Genomic DNA, 25,349 nt, shown 5'->3' with positions numbered 1-25,349 from the left:
AGAGGAGAGTCAGACGTAGAAAGAGCCTGGACAAAACAGAGAGGGAACTAAGAGTCTTACAGAGAGCTGGCTTCACGTGGTACATGCTTCCCAGAACAGCCACCAACCTTATGAAGGTAGGAGACAGCAGGGGCTCCCCAGAAGATTATTGAGTACAACCATCTAAACAAGGAACAGAATATACCTCCTTACCTCCAAACAAACAGCCACATGTGATGGAAGGAACCAAAAGGCAGCACAAAAGAAGTGACAAAAATACGAGCGTTGGAAGAAAGCCACCCCACAGGAGATGGGATGTGAGGCAGGACTGCATCCCTCCTCCATACAGACCCATCCCAGAGATCGAGCACGGGACATCGCACACCGAGAACTGGACGCGTGCATGGTACAGCAGGTCTTTCTTGGACAAAGCCCTTGCTCAGAGATGGGCAGCACATGGAGAGCGCTCGCTCCTTCTCCACAGAGACAGGGGAGGAGAAAGCTAGTTCCCTTTAGCTGTTCTTCCCAAAGATAAGATGTGGAGAACAAAGATGCCAAAATGGATGGCCCTCTTCCCCTAAATGGGTGGTAGGAGAACAAAACCTTTGCCAGATCCACTCCCTGGGTAGGGGTGATGGAGGGAGCACCAACTCCAAACCCTCTTGGCGGAGGGAACCCGGGACACCCTCCCCTGGCAGGTACAGTGGGAGATGCCCAGGCTCTTCAGGTGGGCAATGACCATCCTGGGTAGGATACGTGGGGTGACACCACCCCTGTACATCCCCAAGGTGGGCTGCACTGGAGATACCCTCTCAAGCAAGGTGCTGCCCAGACATCGCGGGCATGGGGACGATGGGCATGAGGGGGTGATCCTCAGATAGGACAATGGTCTCCTCCGAGGTGCCACCCTAGAGAAGGTGCACAGGGGACCCCACCAGCTCCCCCACGGCTCCCCCCAGAGCTGGAGGGCAAACGGGAGGATGGGGGAAGGGAGGATGTGGGTTGTCCCCAGAGGCAGCACACAGGGACCACCCCTCCCAGAGCAGACACATGGGGGTATCACCATCAGCTCCCCCGAGAGGTAACACGGTGGGTGCACACCAGGGGCGTCGTCCCGCAGTCAGAGAACAAGGGGACACCATCCCCGCCCCCTCCCAGGCAATGGGGGTGGAGGATGGATGCGGTTCCCGTCCCCAGAGAGGGGCCGCCAGCCCCGAGGGGCAACACCGCCCCCGAGCTCCCGGCCCCCGGCGCGGGGGAGGGGGACCCAGCCCCGGCCCCGGCAGCGTGTCCCCAGTCGGGACCCCCGCCCCCCGGGAGCCCCCGGGACCGCAACCCACGTGGGGACACGGGGACTCCCCCCGCCCCGCCGGGCCCGCGCTCACCCGAAGTCATCGTCCATGGACTTAAAGTAGAACTTATAGTTGGGGCGGTTGAGGAGGCCCTTGAAGTCGCCGAGGGTGACGCGCTCGGCCGGGATCGGCAGCTTCACCAGGTACGGCGTCTCCTGCTCGTCCAGGTGGTAAATGATCTTGGTCTCGGCCGCCGCCATGGCGCCCCTGCCCGGCCGCCAGGCCTCCGCCGCCTCTCCTCGCCCGTCCCCGGCGCGGCGCGGCCCGCGACCCCCGGCCGCCGCCTCCGGCTCGGCCTCGGCCCCCGCCCGGCCCCCGCCCGCGCCCCGGCCCGGCTGCGGCCTCCGCGCACCCGGTCCCCCCGCGCCCCTTGTTCTCCGGGTCCCAGCGCCGCCCGGCCGCACAGCGCAAGCTCGGGCTCCGGCGGCTCCTCCCCCGCCGGCCCGCCCGCCCCGGCTCCGCCGGAACCGGAACCGGTGCCCCGCGGGGGCCTCGCCGCGCACCGAGCCCCCAGCTGGCAGCCCGGGGCGGGGCTGCACCCGGAGCCGGTACCGCGGGCTGGGCCGGAGCTCCACGGGCACCCCGCGACGGGCACGGCCCCGGCCCCCGGCCCTGCCCGGGATGGACCCCCCGCGCCCACCCGCGCGTCCCCAGGGCCGCACAGCCCCCGCTGCTCCCGCAGCTCCCGGGGGGAGGCACAGCCCCCCTCACCCCCGCAGCTCCCGGGGGGAGGCACAGCCCCCGCTGCTCCCGCAGCTCCCGGGGGGAGGCACAGCCCCCCTCACCCCCGCAGCTCCCGGGGGGAGGCACAGCCCCCGCTGCTCCCGCAGCTCCCGGGGGGAGGCACAGCCCCCATCACCCCCGCTGCTCCCGGGGGGAGGCACAGCCCCCGCTGCTCCCGCAGCTCCCGGGGGGAGGCACAGCCCCCCTCACCCCCGCAGCTCCCGGGGGGAGGCACAGCCCCCATCACCCCCGCAGCTCCCGTGGGGAGGCACAGCCCCCATCACCCCCGCAGCTCCCGTGGGGAGGCACAGCCCCCCTTGCCCCCGCTGCCCATGCCTGGGTTTGGATTTGTGCTTTGCACCCACGTTCCCCATGTTCAGCCCAGTGCTGCCCGTGCGCCCGCAGTCCCTGGCTGAGCTGGCATGTGCCCATGTGCCCCCACGGGTACCCCACCCCCGTGCAGCTTTCGTCCCCCCCAACACCCGCTGATGCTGCTTCATACACGTGGTCATTCCTGTACCACACATGCTCCGACATCGCACAACCTCATCGCTTCCCATGTGCGCGCCCCAGGGCTCCCCTTCCACCTTGGCAGCCCTGGTCCTTTCTTGCACACCTCCCAGCCTTCCTCCTGCTACTCGCGCAACTCAGTGCCCCTCGAGTAAGGCTGACAGGACAGGGCATATCCCCCTCTACCCAGTGTCCTCACATCCAGACCACTCTGAATGCCCCATTCTCCGTCTCTGGTGGCCCTCACACACAGGGACTCAGCTGCACAAGTGGAACACAGCACCTCCCACGCCAGGTCCTCTCCAGCGGTGACTTCCATCCAAGCCTTGTCACCATCCAACAACCTCCCCTGATCCTCAGGCACTGGACACCGCAGCGTCCCCTCAAGTTCCCCAGCCTCTTTTCCTCACCAGGCAGACTCCCTGCTCTGCTCTTCCTGAGCATCGTCCTTTCCCCACACCACGGCCTCTTCAACTGCACATGTACCAGCTCCAACAGCTCCTTGGCTCTGTGGTTTTCTCCCCATCCTCTCTCTCCGCAGACACTATCGCTGTCTTACCTACAGTCATCAGCACTGTGACCACAGCCCCTGGAACCTGCCTCCCTGCCACAGCACTCCCAGGCTGGCTGGATTCCCCTCTCGGTCCCTCACCAGCACACAAGTCACTGAGGAACCGTCTCCATCAGTTTCCTGGACTTATGGCTGGAGTGGATGAAGCTTGGGGAACACACACCCCCGGGAGAGCAAGAACCGTCCTGGATCAGAAGGAACAAACGCAGAGGAAGAACTACACCATGGGCCCGCACGGGACATGAAAGGATCACGAGCCCTCAGCACCAGGCTCACCAGGGAGAAGAGCCAGAGCCATCTCGTAGGGAACAGAGCCAGCTCCTCAGGCTGGCAGGCAGGTGTGAGCTAAATAGCCTCCTCACATATGAAAGAGTCCTGTAGGCGTTACTGGCAATTATCTGGGCAGCACTGCTAGACTGGATGAAGAATCTGACCTTAAATTTTAAAAAATTTCAATGGAAGACCTCGGGTAAGAACAAGTGGAAAGAGGTGTGAGGCTCTCCCATGTTTCCACATCAGCTCTTGGAAGATTCACTTCCTCATGCTTGGAGCTGTGAGATAAAAGCAAGCTGGTGTACCTGGAAAAGAAGAATCCAGGTCAGGAATTGAAATGTTTAGTTTAAGCTGCTTCTTACTGTGTCAACCCAACAGAGCTAATCTTAAAGTCTTTTTGCAACACCTCCCCGCCCCAAAAGCTGGGTCCACATGAAAGAATTATGGTAAAGAATTACTGTCTTCCCCCACCCATGGCCAGGCCACTCTCTTGCCCACCACCCAGCACAGATGTGGCTGCACCCCAGAGCCTGCACCATATGCATTCAACACCTTTGTGATTTCCTGAAGCATTCCCAAGGGAGAAAATGCAGCCCAGAGCGGGTGCCACACACCCACGAGTGGTAGTAGCCAGAATCTCATTGCCACAGCTGCCTTTTCTTTTAAAACAGGCCAAGTGGTTGAATGGACTTAACTGAGATATTGATTTAACTGCTCGCAGAGGTCTTGTGCAGTATGACTCACTCTAATGAACAGAGGTTAAGAACACAGAGCCAATGAAATGAGCAGTAGGGGATTGTGCTGAGCACTCCAGGTCCACAAGGAAGAATTTCTGAACAGCCTACTGGCTTACATCTACCTTTAAACACTGCGGCATTGATAGCATTGCTTCCCCTGGCAGAGTAACAGGCGGTTTTAGTGCTTCTCGGAACAGCCCAAAACAGAGGTAGGTGTACTTGAGTTCCGTAACTTACACCTTTAAGCAACACAAACCCATTATCTTTTTCTAAAAGGTGCACTATGGTTAACTGAAGTTATGGGATTGATACAGGCACACCAGGTGACATTCATCCGTGTCAATGGGAAGTCAGAGAAGTTGACTACTATGGCCTTAGAAAAAATAAAAGTACTTACTGCTTACATTGCTGAAAAAGATGGATAGCAAGGACTATGCAAAATTGCTCTCAAATGCACTTCTAGTCTTCCAACCAAACAAATCTTGATTGAAAGCAATAGAAAGCATCACACCTACCCTAAACTGAAGCAATGCAGTTAATGCTCCTTTAAAAAAAAAAAAGGCATTTACCTGCCCATAAGGATTCTGCACCACGCCAGAACTCCACCTTGGAGAATATCAAGTGTCCTACTTTGTCTCCTTTTTGCTACTCTGTTCTTGGCGCCTGTAAAACAACCCCCACCGCACACACCCCCGAGGCCTGAACAACAAGAATATTTGGCCAGAGAGCAAAATTACCCCCTTGGATCCTAACCCCTGGGTAAGGAAGCAGCTGACACCATGAAGAAGTTGGCTGCTATCAAGCAAAGGAGGAACGAATTGGGGAAAAAACAAAAGTGGAATTGTTACTTGGCAAAAAGAATCAAGAGCCTCTGACAAAAACAAGCCTTTTATGGAACAACATATTAAACCTATTTTTTAAGCCATCTTTACATTGTAAAATGAAAAAAAATACTTAACTTGACTGTAAAATCAGCAAGTCTCGCGTCTGGTTTGTAAATGCTTTTATTAAGAGCTCTGTAGCTGTCGTCCGTGTCTCCACCAGCTCCCACTCCCCAGCATCGGGAGGGCATGATTCAGTACAACATTCCCACTAATTCTCATCACAGCACAGGATACCAGGTTTCATAGAATTTAAGGTTCGTCTTTGCAACATAATCCTGTACAAAACCAAACCTCACCTATTTCAGGACTCTAAGTTCAGAAGTTCTAATAAACTCTACTTGTAAACAGTGAGGTCGTGAGTTACCACTGAACGTTTACACCAACTCAATGATGTGCAGATTTCCTACCTGCCTACTATGTGCTGAAAATCTCTCGAAGAAAAAATACTGATGAATTATTTAGCTTTCCTGTTAAGCCCTGCTCAGGTATGTATCACAACTAGAAACATACAACTCAAAGTAAAACAAAGCAAACAAGCCAGTAACACCAGGATAGTTTTTATTTGTTCCCTGAATTAAATATTGGCAGATACGGAAAATCCAGATACCAACTATTTCCCCAACATTTACAAGACTGAGTTTGCAATGTCAGAAAACAAGCACTTTTATGCACAATCCTGGCAACTGGTAGTGTGAGTGCACAAGATCGCCCTGCCTGAAGGTCAGTTTTTAAGAGGCAGTATCCCTGGTCTCCAGCATCCAACACAGTCCCCTCACTGACAATTGTGGCACCACGGAACAGCCAAATAAATATCCTGAGTGGGCAGCTCCAGTGCATTTCCCCCCCGCAAAGGATTTATTCCATGCTCCTCCTGAAGGGGCAGAGGCAAGGTCAGCACATCCAACAAATAACCCACCTATGAACACAAGCGGATTCTCGCTGTGCGTTTTTTTGCTCTGATATTTTGAGAGCAGGGGAGAACACAGGACCGTGACACTTCCAGGAAAGCTGTTCTTAAAGGTCCTACTGCTGCCACACACTGTCCATGCTGGCAGCAAAGTGCCAGGGGCACACTCGTTCCCTGCTGCACGCTGAGCTGCGCTGTGGCTGCTCCACTTCACAGTGGGTTTGCAGCACTTTCCCTGCTGTCTGAGGGAAGTTTTCAAATAAATAAAAAGACATGAAGTAATCAAGCTTGTATAACTGAAATAATGTAGAAACACAAAGCATGTGCTGTTGAAGGAAATAATACCATCTGCTCCTTTTCACACTGGAGAACTTAGGAACTTGCAGCCTCCTTAAAGCAGCTGGTGTGGTCAGTGCTCCCAGAGGAAAAAAGTGTAGCTGGTGCAGCAGGAGGAGCCAAGCACCTCTGCTCCCTTTTTATAACAACAAAAAATAAATAAACAGACATTTTTCTAAAAGATGTCTGCTAAACTGGGGACACAAAGATAGATCACATCTAAGATGTAGTGACCCACACAGCATTTCACTGGCCAGGGCACATCCACTGTGAGCCAAGCCCCGCAGGAAGAGCTGCACATGTGTGATCCCCTGTTCTACAGAAGGGCAAACACATGGTTTTACCAGCTCCACTGTGCAGCCTTGTGTTAGATCCTAGCACGGCAGATGGCAAGAGGTTTTCCCTTTTGGAAAGATCACAGAAGCGCCTTCTAGGCTGCAAAATGCCTTGGGCATCCTCAGACAACTGCATCTTCTCCAGACACAGGAACTCCTCAATCTCAGTCCTGCACTCCAGCTCCTCACCCACACATTCCTACTCACCAACCTTGCCAGTGTCTCTTCAGCAGGAGCTCTCTTAGCTCCAGAAGCAACAATGACTCCAAGTAACATAGCTGTATGATCATTCTTCCACAACCCCAATAGTTAGATTTATAACAGTGTTGCATGCATTTGCATCTATATGCTCCCTTTGTATTAGTAACAAGGACCTCCCCAAAAATAGCTTATATCATATCCAGGCTCCAGAGGGATTCTAGGTATCACCACCTCCTGCCTTTCCCTTATGGTTTTTACACTGGGCTGCAACCATCCAACACACAGTGCCACTGGGCAAGTGAGGGAGGGAGGGAAGTGGTAAAGTTGGGAACACATAACTTAATTAATGATGGGATTGTCAGTCACTTCGATGTCAAGCCCCACGTCTACACACCATGCACTGGCGTTGATCTTGCCCTGCCCACTCGGCCCAGAAAGGCCGCGCGAGTGCCTCTTCCCATGCCCAGCCACTGTGTCAGTCTTGGTCGCCATCAGACGACTCCTCCTCCGCCTCCTCCAGCCACTGGATAAACTTCTGGAGCTGCAGAGAGAATGAAACATAATTCGGTAACAACTGACACCAAACAGGCGCAGGGAATGATCAACAACCACCCCGTGCCAGTGAGCACCTCTATCATGAATGAGAAAAAGTGTTTCTAGGAGGCAGGGAAACAGAGGCAGGTTGAAGGAAAGAGAGACAAAAGTTTACATGAAAAACAACAGGGATGCCATGGACAAACCCAGACTCATTAGAATCCTGAGGGAGATTCCTCTAGTCAGACAATTCCCACAACACTCAGCAAAAATAGAGAAGTTTGAGAGTTTTCCACAGCTTGAGGGAGAAGAAATGACAGCTGCACCTTAGCTAAGACATGTTAGGAAATTCCGCTGGGAAAAACCTACTCCCTGAGAAATTCCTATAAAGAAGGCAGCTCATTTTACCTTTTAACTGAGCTCAAATAAGCAGCTGCAAGCACTGCTGACCTACACTAAGAGCTGACTTTGCAAAGGCTTTAAACAAAGCTGGAGTTCTTCAGAGATGGCTTTTTTCCCCTGTTCCTCTCCCAGGTCCAGGGAGCAGGACTGGAACAGGGCTGAGCCAAACTGCAGCACAAAGTTCCGCCTGACGGAGGGGGGAAGTTTATATGCTCCTTGCAACACAAGCCAAATGAAACCACTCAGCGCAGAAAACGCTTAGGAATACATGCGAAGGGACTGGTGAGCCAGGAATGAAATCTTCAAAGGAACTGCATGGGGCCAGCACACAGGGCATTGGCCTAAAGCCCATTTCAAATGGATGTTGGCTTAGAGAAGCCGTGCTGCTACTCCAGAAAGTGCTGGCCTCGTGCTACAGAGAGCCCACTGAAAACAATCTCCATCTCCTGCTACCTCCAGTCCTCATCCAAACGGGATGATTATGGCAGAACACAGAGAAATGTCTGTTCTGGAGAACAATTTTGCATTGCTTAAGTGTTCAATGCACTGGTGCGTTACTGGCCCACCACGTAACGGCAGCTGCTCCATGGAAGGCAGCAGCGGCACTGAACTCCACTCAAAGTTTCTTTAGGAGCTGTTGTCTCTCTCTCTCTCACCCCACACTCTCTTTAAACACCTTTGGGACTTACCCGCTGGTTTTTACGAAGCTGCTTTCCCTTGTCAGATGTGTCCCGCAAAGAGAACCAATTGAGAATTACATCTTCTTCCAGAATTTCCAGCTGGTAAAATGTCATCAACACCTGCATCAATTAGAAAAGAGCAACAGGGCTCTCTATAAACTCTTCTGGGCTTAGTTCATGTCCAAGCACAAACTTTGCACATAATCTGTGTCTCCCAGCTCCATTTTAAATAGAAGGCGCTCAGTCTGCTTCATTTTGCTTTTATTGTTAGAAATAACCGTGCTTCTCCTACCAAGCCATAGGTTCCCGACAGTTAGATACTCTGACACACCATGAGTCAAAGTTCGAGCCCCATGAGCCTCAGCTCTGTGGATGCAGAGTGTGACTGAGAGCTGTGGGTGACAAAGGGCCACAGAGGACGTCAGTTCGAGATGTTACTTAAGTTCTCTTTTAAAAGCATCCCAAAGCAGATCTAACAAGCAACAAGCCCACATACACAAAACTGCGCAGAGAAGAGCATGAATGTCCCCAGCCCTGCCCCGGGCTCCCTCCTCCTGCCAGTTTTCTTTTCACAGCGCCTTATGGCAGGTGTCAAAGCAATTGGTCATTCGTCAGCTCAAACCCTGCCCCGCACAGCGAGGGTGAGACGCGATCGCGCTTTCTCAGGGCGCCTTTGTGCTCAGGCGGCGCAGGCACTTTGCGGTCGGTGTCCTTGCGGCAGAGCGCTGACAAAGCTGGCTGCCAGCTCCAAATATAAAGTGTCACTTCAATTCCCAGCCTCCAGGGAAACCCAGGCCCCTAGAACAATGGACACATGCCAAACAATTGCTGTAATTCAAGGACATTTTGGCTCACCAAACTGAAGGCTTTTGGCTCCAGTCCATACTAAGTACTTTGCCATTAGCCAGGAGCACTGGTAGCAGAAGTTAGGATTACTCTTTCTTGAGGAACCAAGAGTTAAGCAGGCTCTAGGAGAGTGTCCCAAGACACTGCTAAAGGAGAGACTTGCGATCCAAGTCAAATGCTCTCAGTGTAATAGGGCAGAAGGAATTCAGGGACAAAGTAATTATGAAGGAAGACAAGGAAGAATATTTTGAAAACTCTCAGAAGCAGGGAGATAGGTAATCAGCCACACACCATCTTCCCTTTATTCCCTGTTTCATAACTAGCTCAGCCTGAATAAGAAATCTCACCCTTATTCCCGCTTTGCTTGTTTTGCACTATAAAGTAGGATAAACCACTTGGCAGTTAGATCCCAGGGACCATGGAGAGACAAACAAAATAAAGCTCTTCCTAAAGCAAGCCTTTGGCCTTGCCTCTTCCAGCGTCACACAACAGGGCATCTAGGTTAGAAGCTGCAAAATAATAGCTCCCTGTGAGCTGCGTGCTGGAAATTAATACTCACCCTCAGCTGTGCTCCCTCAGAGGCACAGGCAGACCTGTTTTTAAAGCAATTTTTATAGATGGATTTTCTATACACCTTCTCCACTGAGACCTCAGTTTTCTACTCTAAATCAGACAAGCTGATGATGCAAACACGATGCATTTCACTATGAATCCAGCCAAAACAGGTCCTCAGAGCTGGGAATGGACACTCACTTTAGCTATCGACGTGCAGAGACTGTCGTGTTCCAGGAAGAATTCCTCAATGGCAAATAAGGCATTCAAGTGATCTGACGCTCGTTTTATGTAGTTCTTAAACAACGGGGTCCAGTTCTTCAGCAGCTGCAGGGGAAAAAACACAGAAGAGTTCCTGAGTTATGAGATGGATGTGTGCACTCAGCCCTGTTTCCCAGCTGCGTTGCACTAAGACAGTGAACCAGGGAAACATTTTAAGAGACCGTTCAGTTGACCACTTCATACATTTGTCCCATTCACTTCATGAAACAGGTGGTATTAAGTCTCACATGTGCACACAGGACCTGGTTTTACTAAGCAGCTTTGAGAACATGTGTTAGTTTTCTTGGTTTTGACTTTCTAGATTGAATACTAGATTATCACAATAAATGTGTTTCGAGTCTGGTACTCAAAGAAAATCACTTCAAACCAATAGAGAGAGGTATGTACGCGCTACTCAAACCTTCCCAACAGAGCAGCTGACATTTCAGTGGAATTTTCCTTCAAAGTAGAAGAGTGAATAAGAAAAAAGCGAAAAAGATAGTGCCAGGATAATTACCAGCTGAGTAGAAGTGGACAGTGCAAAACAGCCACCCCGAGATCAGGAACGCAGTGGAGCAGCCCCGAAGTGCAAGTCACACATTTGCTGTGTGCCCACAAGCTTGTTTGGATTCTGGAGCCTGCTGCAGGGAGCAGGCGGGAAGGATGAAGGGCAAGAAGGTGTTACACTATCAGCTGATCTCAGGTCTCTCCTCCAAGGCTTATTTTTTTATGAAGCCTTTAGTTTGGTTGCTGCCTCTTCAAACAGTATTTCTGCCCAAGTTCCCCCCAGCTCTTTCACTTGTTGTATGCATCTGGAAGGCAAGCAGCGGGGAAAGCTCTGCAGAGCAGCACAGACTGACTTGAATCTGGGACAGGAGGTAAAAAAGATACTTACAGCCCTGTCCAGAACAATTTTTAAAAGTATCAGAACTAGGATAAGATGGAAAAATTCTTCATTGGCCACATAGTGACCAGTCCATTCTACAAAAATATTGTAGGAAATTAAATTGAGTTCCCCATCTTTTTTATTAGATTAATTGAACAGCAGGCACTCCTGCAACTCCACCCCTGGCATGCCCGTACAGATACACTATTTTACTGTGCTTTCAACAGTGTGTCCTTGCAGAACACATTTGGTCTGTTTTGAAGGGAATCGGGTAACTCTCAGGGGCTCATGCGGTGATGAAGAAGCTGAGTCACCTGCATTCAGGGTTAATCAGCATTATTCTGCCCAGGACAACACATAAGAGGCAGTAGCCCTGCCAGAGGGACCGCTCCAGGACACAGCGCAGCTAGAACCCAGGCTGGCTGGGCTGCCAAAGGTACCCTGTGCTGGGAATAGTGCTCAGCCACTCCACAGCACTGCGCTTCATCACCTCTTCAGAGCCATTTGCTATGCAACGCGGCTGGAATTTGCATCCCTCACGCAGAAACAAAGAAGGGGATTAGTACAAACAACCTGATCTGTATAGTAGTACACGGACTGGCTCAAGGAACAACAGTAACAGCACAGAATGATCCTCATCATCGTGGTATCACCACGAGGGTTGCATGGCATATTTCCAGAAAGTATTTTAGCCTTTATCAAAAGGTTTAATTCTGAACACTCTTCCATCCTTTACAACCATCTTCTGCATTTTTATTATCCTTTGGAATTCTTCAGCTCAAATGTAGTAAAGCTATCCGCAAGTTCCTTCCAGGCTAAGAAATACTTTGTAATACCTTTCTGTTAATGCCTTTAAATCATAAGCAGGCACAATTCTAATCAGAAATTATTGAGTTTCTGAAAGCGAGTAATTGATAAAGAAAGCAGAGCTCTAAACACAGCCCCAGGACTCAATCCAATACGCCTGTTGCTGGGAGAGAAGAAAAAATATGCAATCTCAGGTTGAGAACATGCACTGTGCAGTACCTGGTGCTAAGGGTGAAACAGAGCTCGGCTCCACAGAGCCCCAGCACACACAGGCCTATGAGCCCCTCTGGCCAGAGAGGCTGTCTGGGGACTTTCATGAAAATCTGAACTGGGGAATTAGAGGTTTGCAATTATTTTAGATTGAAAAAAAGAAAAGGCTGAAAATCGTGAAGAGACACCTGACAAAGAGACCTGTGGACAATATTGTAACTTTACAGGTTTTGACTCTACCTGGTTAATTCCTCAGAACAATCTACAGTCTGGAGAAAGCAATCAGATCCTTCTGACACATCAATTCATTTTTCATCAGATCTGGCCATTGATGCTGAGCAGCTTCAACTTCAGAGAGCTTTGTGATCCACTTTTCTTTGGCCAGAAGGACAGTCTCAACACCAGGCCTAATTTTACCCCTAACCCCAGCACAGGACACCACCGTGAAGTACATGCAAAACACAAGTGACAAAGCTATAACTCCCACCTGTTACACCATAACGGCATCTGCGCTGATCACCATAAACTGCTTCAGTGAAAGCAGAGATCCATTTGGTCCCTGAATAAGCGATCGCATATTGCGTCCACTTGCATGATGTTATCATAGACTACGGCTCCCAAACTGAGCTATATTGCCTCCCACAGGGTCCCTTCGGACATCCTCACCTACATAACCTTGTTTGATGCTGCTCCAGTGACAACAGAAGCGCAGCCTTCAGTTTATCGGCAGCTTCAACCAATATTGCTCAAATCGTGCCTATGGTTCTAGGAAAGGTCTGGTTTTCCGCACCATCTCTGCTTTACAGCTTGTACAAGAGCCAAACGAGATGCCTGACATACATCAAACTACATAGCTCCATTTCTCAAGCCTCAATGTTTCATCTGAAAAATACCCACGGGCATATCCTTTATTGGATGCTTGTTTCCTAAAACTGCTGCAACACTTCAGAGCTTCGTGCTCAGGGGCCAGCACCTCAGAGCATATATTGTGGTTTCAAGTCAGCCCATACATAACTATGGCATTTCCACAATTTCCCCTCCTGAGTTCTCTCGATTGCTCTACCATCGCTCTTACACAGACAACCCATCTTCCTTCAGCATCCCTTAGTCAGGCTTGAGCTAGAAAACGAGTGAGAAACATAAAACAGCTCAGCCAAGTTCAGTGGGCTTCTGACACTCACCAGTCTCAGAAAACAATATCTCCACCTCATAGAGAGCAGCACTTTGCCGTGTGTAAACCATCACCAGCAGATCTCAGCTTAATACTGCTATTGACTGAGGCAGTTTCAGCTGCACAGCTACACCCTTCAGCGACATCATTTCATTATGTACTAACCTACACCAAGCTAGTGCATAGGGTGCTCAGGATCTAAGGAATAGTAAATTAACAGAGTGTACTTTCACTGACTAGGGAACCACAAGTTGCTGAAAAGCCACAGTTTCAGATCCTGTACAAACATGCATGTTCTGGCTGAAGAACCGGTCTCTTCAGAGCACTGCCGGTAAATAAAACACAAGCTGCTGCATAGGAAGACCATCAATGTCTGTTCAATGAGCCTTCAAAGGCTGGTTCATCATCTCCATCTCAACTCCAACATCCTGGGTTATTGTAACGGTGCCTGACATCACACATGCAATGGCACGTTAACAGGAGGCTGCCTTCCTGCTGGTTCCAGCACAGAGCACCAGCGCAATTCTGCACACAGTAAAGACACCGAGGCACAAAACCGTCTCAGAGAAGGATCCTCTAAGAAACTTCCAGGTTGCTCTTTACAAAGGAGCATCTGGATAAACTGGCTGCTGTGTTGGTCAATCGGTTTGACACTTGGCTCTCTGATAAAACTAGGGATAATTTGTGCTTCATAAACGCATATGCTACACAATTCCCTGCCTAGAGAAATTCCACTTGTCCGCAATATGGGGCATGGTCACCCTGAAAATTACATTTAGATTATTATTGCTTCTCACTAAAGGCGAGTTGATCTGCTATCTCTGCTGCTAAACATGAGCACCAGCTTTCCTCTGCTGAAATATATATGGACAAAGCTACCCAGAGGTAAACCCTTCATGTTCCTCCATTGTCTTTAGCTTCTAAGGGGTTTTGGGCTATTATGCAAGACTTTATGCGTTTATATGGTAACCTTTATTGCAGACCAAAACCTCTTCTGACTGGGTGGTGCAGTGAAGTTCTGCATTAAGAGCCCAGTCTGGGAGACAAGAAGAGATGCCATATACTAGCTGGAAAGAAAGAAAAAGGGAAAAAAAACAGAAAAAAAGGAAATTATCCAACAACGCCCTAGACAGCTATCAACTCCACACAACCTCTTGTCTAGATGTGGTGCTTCCCACTTAGAGTCTAACACCTGCCCTAACATTTTCTTCAGTCCTCTTCCTTCAATTCTCTTTTTCCAGGACATCCTATGCAAGAAAACAGTCTTAAAAATGAATTTAAACAGAGTGAACAATGAAATCTCACTAAGCCATCTGATGAACAGATCAGTTCACATGGATGTTTCCCATAGAAGGCATCTCCACACGTCCAGGAGATGAACCATCTGCCATGCTTACACCTACATAAAGAACAATTAGTTTTCCACTCTCCTCCATCAACTGAAAGCACATACTTCCCCAGAGAAAGGATGATGAGAATGTCTAGTTTTCCTCTTTAGCTCCATCTCCTAAAAAAAATAAATTAGTCCTTCCCAAACGGGTGTCAGACCCACTCCTTCTGAAAAAGCACCTTCATAACCTGTAGAGTTTGCAAACTCAAATACACAAATGGGCCACAGGAAAGAGAAAAAACACTACAAAGGCTTCAACTTGGATCAATAAAACCATTAAGATAAGCCTGCCTGCTTTTAAAGCAGATCTTATCCTGTTTTGTCTTGTCAGGAAATTTAAATCGCTCTCACCCAATTATACAACACCAGTCTCTCTGGAGACACAACAAAACTCTGTATCTTCACTCAAAGACAACAATATCGTGCCTTTGCATTTGGCTGGAAAACAATTAACAGCATTTACAGCCTGTAGACAAGTAAGGTCTTGGAAAGGATCCCATGGGGAGAGGAGCGCTCCCTGCTGCCCCAGGGACAGGGCTTTGGATGGACTAGAACTGCCTTCCTGGAATGCAGAGACCCTCTCTTTTCTGCTTCACTAGTGATGCGCTTGGATCATCACACACAGTGAACAGAAACTGCAGGTGCTGAAGTAGAGCTCCTACAGTCTCAGTGAACTTCTGTCAAGCAGGTACAATAGTTTCAGTTCACTTTTACTTCTATAGAGGACAAAGATGCTTATGAACTCAAGGAGCTCGAGTCGCTTCAGGCTGAAGCGAAAAGACTTCTCAGCCTGAAAGTACCTGGGGCATCCAGACAGACTCCCACACGCAACAGGAGAAAGCGCAAAGAGTCAAATGGAGCAGCACTCACGGGAAGTAACGCTGAGAAATAGTTCTGGGAGTCCAGGTTCGCATCCAGCTGCTGCAGCGGGAACTCCAGGATCACTTTACTGAGCACCTGCATCATCTCCTTCAGGCCAATGTTATACGCATACCTGCAAGCAAAAAGGCCAAACCCCCCAACATTTCACGTTATCTCATCTCTGCAGACTGTGGTTCTTCACAGAGATACAACAGAAAATTTGGTTTTCATTTTCCAGACTTCTGTTTGTTGTGGGGTTTTTTGTTTGTTTGTTTTCTCAAATATTCGGGCAATAAAATCACCTTGCACTGCACCAGGCCCTGCATAAGGTCACAAGTCCTGAAAATCTGCTATCACGGTGGATCGAGCTGCTGCAGGGACAGCATCCTCACATTTACCAGAGGGCTGTAGGAATACTGTTGCACAAAAGATGGAAAACAGGTTTGTATTTGAGAAATATATGAGGTAAAAGGCACTCTGATTATGTGTTTTAGGCTTGTTGCTGTAAAAACAAAGCGGACAATCCACAGCACAGCCCCAGCTGCAGGCAGCTGGTCACACATTGCAATGCACAGAGCAGCAGCCCTTGCATGAACTCCCATGCAGTCTGCGCCAAGAACTGGTTTGCTCTCTGTAGCCCACAGTTACTTAATAGCAATTCAATCTCTTATCACAGAACTGGTGCAGGAGAAGCTTGACCACTGAGAATGCTATAGATGCAGCTGGCGCCCTCCCTCAACTCCTGTCATCATTCAGTCATGATCTCTAATGTGCATTTCTCAGGCTCTATACTGACAAAACTAATGTTTAAACGTCAAACACCGGTATTCACATGGTTTCTCCTCTTCTTTCTAGATCCGCTGTTCAGCGTGAGGGACAGCATCCCTGTAAGAACACTCACTTGAGAGAGTTGATTTCCAGGACGAGGTTGTCACAAGAAATGTTTTCTTCTTCGCCCCTCTGTAATGTACCCAGAACCTCATTCTGGAAAACTAATGAAAGAAAGGACAGGCAGTTAGACAGGAGAGAGAAAAACACAGATTCTTCAACTCTGTTCATTACTGAAGAAACTACACCCTTAACAGCAGAAGCATCCTGACACAGATGTCTACTTGTTCTTCACAAGCTGGCACAAACCCACATCAACTGTACTTACAAATAGTGGAGTATAATTCAAATAAATCAGATGACCTACTAGACTTAATTGATATATCTGCACAAACCAGTTCAAACCTATTTACCTCTGTGACCCTTTAGTGAAGAGTTTCTGTTATACTTTCACAATCTAGCCTTTCTTATTAAGGCAAACCTCATCTTCCCAGAACTAGAGATGTGAATTCAAACCTAAAATGTATTGGTTTAATTTTCTTTGGGGACATATTTTAACATGAAAAATGCTTTTTTTTTTTCCAATTTCACTTGAACCCCTTTCACATCCAGGTAAGCTGGAAAACCAAAACATATCTGCCTAAAGAGGCAGCTCCTACAAGGATATTTAATTCTTCCATATAATTACAGCAGTAAGCTATTCCGAGAGGGAAATTCCACTGGGCTTTCATGTAGTCTCTGAGTTTAGGCAATAATACTGCCATTCAAACAGACAGCTCAGGGAGGTCACTTTCATAAAGGCCCAGTAATCAGGAGTGAGAAAGATGAAGGATCTTTGTTGAGCTTCTCAGCCTTGGCTGCCTTGGATTAACACAACAGCTACACAGGGAATATTAAAGAACTCTGTAGAAAATACATGAAGTGAGGTCAGGAAGCAAACACATTACAGACATCCACAAATTTTCCAATACACCTAGGAAAAGCAGCACGAATCTCACTGAAGAAGCAAAACAAAAAAATCTCACTCTCACTGCACTATCTGCAGACTCACCATCCTCCTTAATAGTCCCATTTCTCACCTTTGATGTCATCCAGCTGAGGGGATGCTGCCCGACTGTCTGGCTCCTCAGAGCCCATGCTCAGGTCGCTGTCTGACTCACTCTCTTCCTCTGAATGCACAGCTGGGCCTGATGAAGAAGAGAAGACACAGCATTCAACACTCAAGAGCTGCAGTTGTTATATGCATGAGCAACCAGGTGTCCAGGGACTTCCCAGCCAAGTCAGCAACTATCTGTCCTTGCAAGGAAGCTTCTGTTTACAGGTCGAGATGGTTGGATTTGCTGCAGAGGGAACACTACAGCTGGCACTAGACTAATGGGACTTCTTAAGAGTCTGCAGGCACACAACAAATGACAGGGACAGAAGCAAATGCATTTTGTGCAGACTGCTGACTCACAATGGAGCAATGTCAACAGAGACTGTCACCATCAGGAAGAAAGCCAGCAGTACCCAGAATGGCCAAAGCATAATCTCTCTAAGGGATGGCCTGGTATCCCACAGTGCGCCACTCACAGCTGTGTTAGCGCAAGCCAAAGATTATGACAATAAATGTCTTTTACAGAGCACAGGAAGAGGGTCTGGTCCACCATCTGCTTTCATCTCTCACCTTCCCTCCACACACACGTTATTTGGAGCCAGCCTGCTTCACAAAGCCCAGGTCTTACTCTAGACACTCAGCAAGTTTAACCAATACAGGTCTGTCTGTCCATCCCCAGGTGACTACACTGAAGTTTTCCTCACCCCATAGGCTTTGTCTCTGCTCTTCTTCATCATCTTCATTCTTGTCATCTGCTTTCCAGAGATAGCCTCTGCCCTCTGAGCCTACATCCTTTTTATTGTATCCTGAAAAAGAAACAGCGATTAGGAGGTGGAGGTGCTGGATCTGCTTACAGGCAAACCTGACACAAGCTGGTATAACCTCCTTAGCACTGCCCCTAAATATCCTTCATCAAAAGGGAGCTGGGATTCCTGCAGATGTGAATGGATTTCAGCTTTTACCTTCCCAACTGACTTGACAAGTGACCAACTTACTCCTCCCTACAACAGGAACATTCAGCTGACCATGTTTAGATCAGACTGGTAGAAACAGTATTTCACAAGGACAAAGTCCTTGGACACAGTCCAGGTACAAGGACATAGATCTTGCAACCTGACTTGAATTGAACATCTCTTCTAACTTCAGCTTATTGCTGATAGCTCCTCCTCTAAGGAAAATGGAAAATACCTGAGTCTCCAAAGATTTTAATAGCGAGGTACTGAGATATATCTCACTGTCCAACTGGAGCTGAATATCCCTGCTTGCCCTACTGAAAACACACATGTTCCAAGCTGAATGCAGCACTACGCTCCAGCCTGGTGCTGCAGAGTCTAGAACAGAGGAGGGAAAAACCCCAAAAGGTCATGGAAGGCAAAGCCCTCTACACAGCCTGAGCACACACAGCCATAAACTCTCATACCTTTCAGTTTCACCTTGCTCTCCTCCTTGTTCATGCCAGAATCATCACTGAACTGGTCATCATCCTCTTCTTCCTCATCTGGTGGGTGTAGAGAGATCACTGTGCCCTCAGAAAGAGTGATGCCAGGACCCACTACTACCTGCAAACATGTGCAACACATCTTAATGAAGAAATACCCTGACTGCTGCCTTGCACCTCCACCAGCAGGGACAAGAGCTGCTCTGGACGAGCTGTACATGAACAAGTATAACTGAAGACATCAGCACTGCTAGAAGACAAAGGTGGGAGCAGAAGCATGTCCACCACCTTTGCAAAAAGGCCTGGAGCAGCCCTGTATTCTGTTATGGTCAGGCGTAAGTCTAGTAACCTGCTGAGAAAGGTGGCAAGCAGAACAGACATAAATACAGCTCACCTGAGAGGAGAGGACACAGCGGGGCTTTAGCTTAACTTTCTCCTTCACTTCAGCTTCATCGCAGATAACAGAATGGCAGATCTCCACGTTATCTGCTATGTGTACTCTGTCCCAGAGAAAAGCTCCATCCAAACGGACTTCATCACCTGTTATACAGCACCAAGCACAAATACATTCAGCAAGGCAGTTTCTTGCTCTCCCATACTGCTCTGTTCACTAGAAAACACCTTACTGAATCCCAGTGCCCTTGATGCGCAATGGATGTTAGATGAAATGTAGAAATATGCCTTAGAGGCCTACAGCCACTTCTTGCCCAAAGCTAAGACACATTTGTTCTCTACAGAGAAGTTGACAGTAACAATTGATATCTTGGTTTTGCAAAAATACAGGCAAATCACAAAAATAAATCCAGCCAAGATGAGAAGAAGTACGAGGCAGCTCATAAAAACAGGGAGAGGCGTCCCTCCTTTGCAGGATGTTGGTGGGTGGCAATACTAGATCAGTAAAGGTCATGCAATCTCTGCTGCTGAAATAAGTTATTTGTATGAAGCACCTTCCACCCTTCAGCATCATTATGGTATCATGAAAACTTTAATCCTATTTCCTCTGCTGGAAAGCCAAGCTTTCCTCCTTTCTTCCTGTTAGAGGTCAATTAGAACCCACCTATCACCCTCTCTCAGAGCCAAACACACTTCGAAAACTAAACCCCAACACCTTGTGCTCTTGCCCAGAAAGGCCTACACATCCCCCACTCCTGCACTCACCTATCCTGCAGTTCTGCCCAATAACGCTGTTTTTTATGGAGCAGTTGCTGCCGATGACCGTTCCCTGCCCAATGAGGACGTTCTCCTCCAGCACGCTGCCGTGGCCCAGGCAGACATCCACCCCTCGGTAAACGTTGTGTTTAGAATGGGTGTAACTCTGATTCTTGTCATCGGTGAAGTTCATCTCTGGAGTCAAAGGATAAACCCAGCGCCGGATGATGTCAGAGCACACAGCTTCGTACATTTGCAGGTTGCATATATGGGCACCGTACTCTTCTGTTGTTACGTGCATATGGATCTGGTTCCCCAGGACCTAGGAGACAGGCAGGAGTACGTCAGAAGATTCTCTAATGCAAGGTAAGAGGATCTCCCTTGTAACAATCCCCTCCTTACCTCCTCATTCACCAACAGGCCACGCACAAAGTCATCCCGTGTCTGGTAGTCGAAATTGTCTGTGAAGAGCTCAGCCACCTGCCAGGAATAAAATACAAGGAAATAATTGTTAGCAGAAAACGTTGCCAGGGAAACCAGATAATTAATGGCTCTTCAGTGGTTCTCAGAGAGCTGAGTTATACAGTGTAGGAAAGTGATGCTCTTGCATTGAATAAAGCTTTGATTCCTTCTGCTAGGAGTGTTCACCTTCCCAACTCCTCCTCCTAATGGAGACTATGAACAGATTCTGGTTTTCAGAAGGGGCAAAACATTGCTTTAGCATTTCCAAGCAATCTGCCCAGCTTCACTTTGTAGTTTCACTCCCAAAGGAAGGCTGTAGACCAGCTCCTCCAGATGTGGAAGAGATGTTAGTGAGCATAGGATGGAATCATCCTGAACGTTACCCTAACAAAAGTACCAGCTTGCAAGTACTGACACTTCCCCATAGCAGATGTCACCTCTGCTCCATCGATGTTACTGTACTCAAAGTGACACCACTTGCGTTCCATTATAGTTTCATCCTGTGCCAAATCAGCCAGTCTATGGATATATCGACTACCTAGTTCTGCCTGGGCTTGAGCCGTGGATGCCAGATGCACACTGAGCGCTCTCACAGTCCGCAGAGCAGTGCCACATGATCACTTGGGCTCTCAGCTCCACCACTGAGCACAACTGGGAGTTCTGATTTCCAGACCTGCTCCACGCAGGCCACATGCACACCAGCAGCACCCACAGAGCGATGCAGGTTGAATTTTGGACCCTCAGAAGGGCAGAGCTCACCTGCGGAGAGCAGATGCTGATATGACAGTCCAGCAAGTCATGGCGCACCTCGACATTCTCAATGGAATTCTGGAACAGACTCTGAAAGAGGAAAAAATTCAGATGATCTGAGGGCCTCACACCATACCAAACCCCAAAAGCCTTCTATAAGCCAGGGGCGGCATTGACTAAATCATTAAACTTGCTGAAGTGCTGAAGATCAGAGAAATCTACAATCTACACTGAAATACAAGCTTAGCAGGCAGAGCCTGGTCACGCACAGAGCAACACGTCAGTCAGCACTGACTGCCCTCATCGTCACACAGCGCAGCTCTCCAAGAAACAGCTTGTGCTTCCAACAACCACTTCTCCTGCAAAAGGCTCCTGACCTTAGTTGCTGTGAGCCACAAATGTTCAAAGAACATTAATAAATGAAAATGCAATAGTCACAGCTTCCATACCCTCTGTGGATGTTTACAGCTCTGGGGTTTTTGTTGTTTGGTTTGTTTTTTCTTTTTTGGTTTCATATGGTGATTTGTGCTATCATTTGAAGGTAAAAAATAATTTACTGATTACTAATTTGGGAATGAAAATGCCATATAATCACAGTGTTAATACTGAGATGAAAAAAGGAAAAGGTCCATTTATCTCACTGGAGAAAAGTGCCTCCACAGACATTTACAGAGCATTTATTACATTACCAGTAGAGCCCATAACCTTTTCAGGTGAACAGTACAGGCAGAGGTAATAGGAGGTACCACCGCTTGCACCTACTGTTATTCCATACCCTGTGCCAGCTCAGCGCCACTTCAAACTGGTTTGTATATGACAGTGGTACACACGTTCCAATTTGGGAAACCCTGTGACAGCACAAATCACCCACCTCCCTCATTTCACATGGAGAAAAGGAACCAAATAAATACAAAAATTGAACCGTGGGAAATATGTCTGCCCCGTCTTCCAGCTCTAAAATGAATCCCAAACATCTGTCCAAGCACGGTTTCGCCAATCCTCAAATAAAGGTTAAAAGGGGAAACAAGGCAGTTTACCAAGCGTTACTTCCTAGCATCTGCTCCTCCAAAAGAAGCAGCAAGCACAGTGCCCCAGCGCACCCTCAGGAAGGGTCTCCTGGGGAGGCTACTTCACTACCGCAGCCCTTTTCCACCAGTCAGGTTCCAGACGCACCATGGGAAAGCGGAAGCGTTTCAGCCCCTGGGTTCTCTGGTAGTGAAGGACGCGGTTTGTGGCACTGTCCATAGCAATAACAATGTCGTCCTCTTTGCACCTGGCGTGGTGACCGGGTGAGGACTCCTTGAATATCATCGTCATCACAGAAACATTCTTTTCCAACTTACGACGCAACCTGAAAAAGAAAGGCAGAACTTTAAAACCACTCTTCAGAGAATTAAAGCCCAGAGCCTCAACACACCAGGTAAACATCTGCTCCTTTCAACACCTACTTGTGCTCTTCCAGGGCTTTGGATATATTAAAATTGGACACCACATCTCCGGTGACGAGAATGAAGTCGGAACGAACAAGGGACTTGGCATCAACATCTCGTAGCACATCACCGAGGGAGCGGTACAGCTCAGAAGTCACAAAGCGCACCGTGTTGGGAGAGCTGTGGCGGCACCACTTGGATTTTCTGTAAGGACAGCATAAAGAGCATATTCCTATAGAGAATGTACTAGGACACAGTGCCCCAGCGCACACCACATCCATAAGCGAGTAAAAGGAGAATTCAACAATGAGCACACTACCTATAGCTCAGGTACGCTCATGTGCGCAGGGCTGGACTTTGACACCGTAGCTTATGGAAACTTAGGAAACCCGATTCCACCATGAGCAAAGTTTTGACAAAGGAGAAGAAAGAGTTACTTGCAACCCAAACTTTTCTTCTCAGGAAGCAGCACTTGAGGCAGGGAAAAGGCTGCGTGCTTCTCTTTAGCTTGCGAACCTGCAGCATGCAGAGGCACATGAGCTGTTGTCATTTGCTGCTGGGCACACCAAGACAGGGCATAACGCAAGCGGCGGTACCCTAATTTACACGGCTACCCACAGGAAATCCCGGCTTTGAGACAAGAGAAGTTAAATGCTGATATAAATGCAGTCCCAAAACACTCTGTCCTTTTAATACACTGCAACCACACTCCACAGGAGGAATGGTCTTTGCTGAGATGTGCCGCGAGACAGCTGTTGAAAGGGAATCTCTTCCACACAGTTTTCACCAGAAGGATCAGTGAGACCTTTGAGGCTTGCTGGAGGACAGAAGAATCTTTTGCATTATAAAGCTAAAAAGAAGAAAAGATTCTTACTGTAAGTGCTCTTTTATCTCAGCTGACTTCCAACAGCAGAAAACAAAGGTTTCTTCAACCCCAGTTGCTGTGAGGAACTCCAAAGTGTAGTCAATCATGGCCACATTTGCCATAGGTAAAAGAGCCTAAAAATATAAAAAGACACACAGATAGTTGAACAAACACTCTGCGCCTCAATATCAGCAACGGTCCCTCCAACTTGAGCACATATCATCAGTGGCACCAGAAAAATAGCTGCTCTATCTCTTTTAACAACAATTTTCGAAGTTCTAAGAAGTAAGAGCTAGTTTCTGATCTTCTGTGGGGTCAGATTCTCACTTCAGAGAAGAAAGCATAAAAGTGAAGTTATCACACATAAAACTCTTCACAATGACTCCAATAAGTGAGAGAGACTAAAAAACCACCAAATCCCAGAGTGCTGATTCCCTGACTCAGGCTTTAACTGCTACAAGAAAAACCTGTTGGACATGAACGATGAAGCCACAGGAATATGAGCGTCCAGAATTAAACAAGGGGAAAAAAACCTAACATAAGCCAAAGTGAGTATTGTCTTGACTTGAATTTCAACTCCCACTTTTAAACACAGTTACTGATTCACAACTGAGTGATCTCATACTATTTCCAACTCATTTTTTGGTGACGTTTTGTATCAAGCATGAGCTCGCGTGTATAATTATGACCACCACAAACACTCAATCAGCAAATGAGGCAAGATAATTGTTCAGACCTTAATTTTCCAGAAGTGCTCCTTCCTCTAACATACAGACTTCTCATATGGATAATTAAAGTGCTTTCCTCATCCATTTTTCTGGCCATATTCTTTTACCCACTACTGCTGGCAAGGACAAAGATTTCTCTTTTGTGGAGCATCTCCCTTATGAGGAAAGGCTGAGGGAGCTGGGGCTCTTTAGCTTGGAGAAGATGGGACTGAGGGGTGACCTCATTAATGTTTATAAATATGTAAAGGGTGAGTGTCAGGAGGATGGAGCCAGGCTCTTCTCGGTGACAACCAATGGGAGGACAAGGGGTAATGGGATCAAGCTGGAACACAAGAGGTTCCACTTAAATATGAGAAGAAACTTCTTCTCAGTGAGAGTGACAGACACTGGAACAGGCTGCCCAGGGGGGTTGTGGAGTCTCCTACTCTGGAGACATTCAAACCTGCCTGGACATCTTCCTGCGTAACCTCATCTGGGTGTTCCTGCTCCAGCAGGGGGATTGGACTGTATCAGCTTTCCAGGTCCCTTCCAATACCTGACATTCTGTGATTCTGTGCCTGCCAGAAACAATCCTGCTCACACCCGCTCCCTCACCAGATGAAAGCGAACAGTTTGTTGTGCCACATGGAAAGGCAAAGAGCAGCAGCGCAGCAATGAGATCCTCGCTGTCCCCCCAGCGGGGGATACAAACTCGTACAGCCGAGGAGAATCGCTCAGGGGCTCCCACACCGGGGGACGCAGGAGAAGCGGCGGGGGCGCCCAAGCCCCAGGCGGACACGGGGACCCGCAGCCCCCGGGACCCGCCGGGCGCGGCTGAGGCGGCTTCGCCTCCCCCCGGCCCGGCCCGGAGCTCTCCCGGCGGGAGGCGCCGCGATCCAGGGCCCCGCCGCGCTGAGCGCCGCGCTCTGCACCAGAGCCGGGCGGCCCCGGAGGAACCGGCCCGAGACAGGCGGGGGCAGGCAGGGGGGATTGCTCACCCGCGGCCGGTCTTTGGAGATAGGGAAGAAGCGGCGGTTGAAGCTGTCGGCGACCAGCACGGCCTGGAGCGGCGGCGGCGGCTCCTCCTGCGGGTCAGAGCCCCGGGCCGGCCCCGCGCCCGCCGCCCGCCGCGCCGCGCCCCGCGCCGCCATCTCCTCACGCTGCCTCCGCTCCCCGCTTCCGCTTCCGGCTCCGCGCCGGAAGCAGCGACGGCAGC

General features: G+C 48.9%; 2 protein-coding genes across 3 annotated transcripts in view; both read right to left on the bottom strand.

Annotated features, from left to right (window-relative positions):
- DVL3 (dishevelled segment polarity protein 3) overlaps positions 1-1,600 on the bottom strand; it is a 30,518-nt gene extending 28,918 nt beyond the window's left edge. For both annotated transcript variants that reach the window (XM_080349633.1, XM_080349634.1), the window contains exon 1: positions 1,365-1,600. In XM_080349633.1, the coding sequence (XP_080205759.1) occupies positions 1,365-1,531 (167 nt within the window). In that variant the 5' untranslated portion in view covers positions 1,532-1,600. The remainder of the gene's footprint in view (positions 1-1,364) is intronic.
- Positions 1,601-5,382: 3,782 nt separating this feature from the next.
- On the bottom strand, positions 5,383-25,298 carry EIF2B5 (eukaryotic translation initiation factor 2B subunit epsilon). The gene is made up of 16 exons (XM_080349406.1): positions 25,132-25,298; positions 23,436-23,560; positions 22,580-22,765; positions 22,305-22,482; positions 21,141-21,221; positions 20,322-20,399; positions 19,929-20,241; positions 19,165-19,310; positions 18,753-18,891; positions 18,037-18,138; positions 17,316-17,423; positions 16,310-16,400; positions 15,418-15,541; positions 10,024-10,149; positions 8,434-8,544; positions 5,383-7,349 (listed from the first exon to the last, which is right to left on the bottom strand). Exons 1-16 carry the CDS (start codon positions 25,282-25,284, stop codon positions 7,284-7,286), a joined length of 2,127 nt encoding a protein of 708 aa, XP_080205532.1. The 5' UTR covers positions 25,285-25,298; the 3' UTR covers positions 5,383-7,283.
- Positions 25,299-25,349: the final 51 nt, after the last annotated feature.

Source organism: Nesoenas mayeri (genome assembly GCF_963082525.1).
Source record: "Nesoenas mayeri genome assembly, chromosome: 9".
Lineage (NCBI taxonomy): Eukaryota > Metazoa > Chordata > Aves > Columbiformes > Columbidae > Nesoenas > Nesoenas mayeri.
The sequence above is the reverse complement of the archived record's forward strand: the minus strand, read 5'-3'. Positions and strand labels throughout refer to the sequence as shown.